The sequence below is a fragment of the Cryptomeria japonica genome, chromosome 4 (genome assembly GCF_030272615.1).
Source record: "Cryptomeria japonica chromosome 4, Sugi_1.0, whole genome shotgun sequence".
In the NCBI taxonomy this organism is placed as follows: Eukaryota; Viridiplantae; Streptophyta; class Pinopsida; order Cupressales; family Cupressaceae; genus Cryptomeria; species Cryptomeria japonica.
Genome location: NC_081408.1, coordinates 705,365,378 through 705,367,874, shown reverse-complemented (window position 1 = coordinate 705,367,874; position 2,497 = coordinate 705,365,378). Strand labels below are relative to the sequence as shown.

Sequence of the window (2,497 nt, the reverse complement as noted above, 5' to 3'; positions counted from 1 at the left end):
GTCACCCATTAAATATCTAATAAACATGAAACAACTCCAACAATAAATATGCTGGTAAAAAGTGAACTCTATATATTTTTGATAATATTAAACAGCATAACCAAGGTGCTAGCCCATACAAACACAGGCCACTAGCACATTGGAATCAATGTTTAGATAGTAGCAAAACAGAAAAGAAGAAAAATATCAAAATAAATAGCTCCAGTCCTATTACAAAAATTCAATCAGCTGCATGTGATTGCTTGAACTTGCACCTTTGTCATCTCCATGCTTTTTGAATTCCATCTTCTGCAACATACGAAGTAGTGCTGTCACATTCTCCTGCATAGTAGAGTTGGATTGGAAGAGATCAACCATCTTTGCTACATCGGCTTTGAGGTTGATGAGCTCCTCTGTCATCTTCTCGAAGCCTTTTTTGAAACTAATGAGCTCCTCTGCCGTCTTGTCACATTTAGAGCAGTTGTGATGCTCGGGATGAGCAGAATGGTCAAGAGGGGCAGTGTCCATACTAGCAGAGTTTTGCCTATTATCAAAGTGCCCAGTTTCCTCAGTGTCTTTCACATTTTCGAAAACCTCCGCCATATATTTCATCTCCTCTTCGTTGGTAGCGGTGTTGGTGTTAAATCTCCTGGGATTGGTACCCACCCCATTGACAGCATCGAACTGAACTGTGCCTCTTTCACCACGGCTATGCTCGAGTTCGTAGAGAGTCTGAGCTGCCAGGTTTTGAGAGGAGTGGGGAGTTTGAGGAGATCCAATCAAAGTTATTGGCACGTTCAACGCTGCATCTGGACACCCTTGAACATAAGCGTGTGAGGGCGTAGGTTCTATATTATTTTCTATCTGTGCGTCATTCTGTTCACCATTCTTATGCTCTGTTCCCTTTTTCTTGAAAATACGGCATAAGACAAAAGTATCCTGTAGACATCCAAGAGAAATATTGTAAGTTTCTAATAATAATGGATGAAGTGAGAATGGAAATACTACCGAAAGAACATTGCATAATCCTATAGTAAGTATTTAATGAGGCAAATTTGGGAGAAGAATGCTAGAGCAAATGCATTTCAGTGCCTTTTCAGGGACTCTGGTTTTGGTTTTGGCGTAGGATTCGTAAAATAACACTATCAAAGTTGGATCAAATCCCGAAACTTAATTTAATAGCTGCATATCCTCTGTATATCTACTCTCTAATATATTCTCCACTCACTCCAATATTCCTCGTTTGTTTCAAAGAAATCTAAAATTGTATTTAATTCAAACAGGGTACCTGCAAACCAGCTGCGCCATCTAGAGAATATTCATGCATCACCCAATCTGTTTGTTCCCCCTGTGGAGTGCGGCCTGTGTAGAAGACTAGGGTTCTCTTCACACCCAACTGTGAGGCAATCTTACGGCCCCTCCCACTTGCTTTCCAGTAACCAGCTTTAGTGGCCCTGTTTATGCGTGAACCAGTATGATACCTTCTCTTAAGAAGAGTGAAGAAATACCATTGCGAATCTCCATTGGACAGAGGAGACTTATCTGCCAAAACATCAGAAATCGGAATTAGTTATTTAAGTTAAAGAGTAGACAATTAAATCGGAAGCATAAAACACTATTTCACAAACCACCTGATTTACAACCATGAAGTAGATATTAAAACTCAGACAAAGTATCTGATTACATCTGCTGTTAAGTTACCAAGTTGGAAAACCGGATGTGTTGAAGTTCAATTTCAGTTTGTTGCATAATTAACTGAGAGCTCTAGCATATGTTTTTCAATTTGACAAATTAGTACCAATTTCAAAATGTGAATACAACATTTGAAGCTAAATACAGATTAATCAGCCAATAGACCTTATATATCCAACTGGGGTTACCATATAAGCTGTATTATGTATAAACATAGCGTGTAGGACAGAAAAGACTGCCCTATTCAAAATAGAGACTGTCCTTTACTTCTTAATCTGACGGAAGTCTAGTTGTCAGAGTAGAGATTATACATACTCAGGTGATGAAAAAGAGTAAAAACCCAATAAGGCTAGAACATACTCAGGTGATGAAAAAGAGTAAAAACCCAATAAGGCTAGAACATACCAGGTAGATCCCATGGCTCGCAATCGTACAAACCTATTTCTGGAATGATATCCGGCTCAATCTTACGTCCACTCACTTTTCTCCGCAAATAACTCAAGAGTTCTTCATCCCTGGGATAGAACCTGAAACCTGGAGCCACTAACGGAGCTGCCATAATGACAAACAAAAACAAATGCGTGCAATGTATAATGCATTGAAGTTGTTAAATAGTCGAGATAAACCGCCATCCCAACCCATGATGACTACTTGCATAAAATCCCTTTAATATATTAAAAAGTGGGTTCCATGAAATAGACAAACTCATTACATATTGTGGGAGATGGTTTTGGTAGACTTTTAGGAGATCAAAATCTCTTTAATATATAAAAATCTCTTTAATATATTAAAAAGTGGGTTTTCAGAAGGGAAATCCCTTTAATAT

At 38.4% G+C, this 2,497-nt stretch overlaps 1 protein-coding gene across 1 annotated transcript; it reads right to left on the bottom strand.

Annotated features, from left to right (window-relative positions):
- Positions 1 to 210: 210 nt before the first annotated feature.
- On the bottom strand, positions 211 to 2,230 carry LOC131875337 (NAC domain-containing protein 45-like). Its single transcript, XM_059219431.1, has 3 exons — positions 2,077 to 2,230; positions 1,268 to 1,521; positions 211 to 918 (listed from the first exon to the last, which is right to left on the bottom strand). The coding sequence occupies exons 1-3, from the start codon at positions 2,228 to 2,230 to the stop codon at positions 211 to 213; spliced, it is 1,116 nt and encodes a 371-aa protein (XP_059075414.1).
- Positions 2,231 to 2,497: the final 267 nt, after the last annotated feature.

Bases quoted from the DNA above. Each gene is read 5' to 3' on its own strand.
- LOC131875337 (XM_059219431.1), bottom strand. From the start codon at position 2,230: ATGGCAGCTCCGTTAGTGGCTCCAGGTTTCAGGTTCTATCCCAGGGAT. The intron at 1,522-2,076 runs GTATGTTCTAGC...ATGTTTTGGCAG, and splicing joins CGAGCCATGGGATCTACCTG to ATAAGTCTCCTCTGTCCAAT. The intron at 919-1,267 runs GTACCCTGTTTG...GGATGTCTACAG, and splicing joins ATGGCGCAGCTGGTTTGCAG to GATACTTTTGTCTTATGCCG.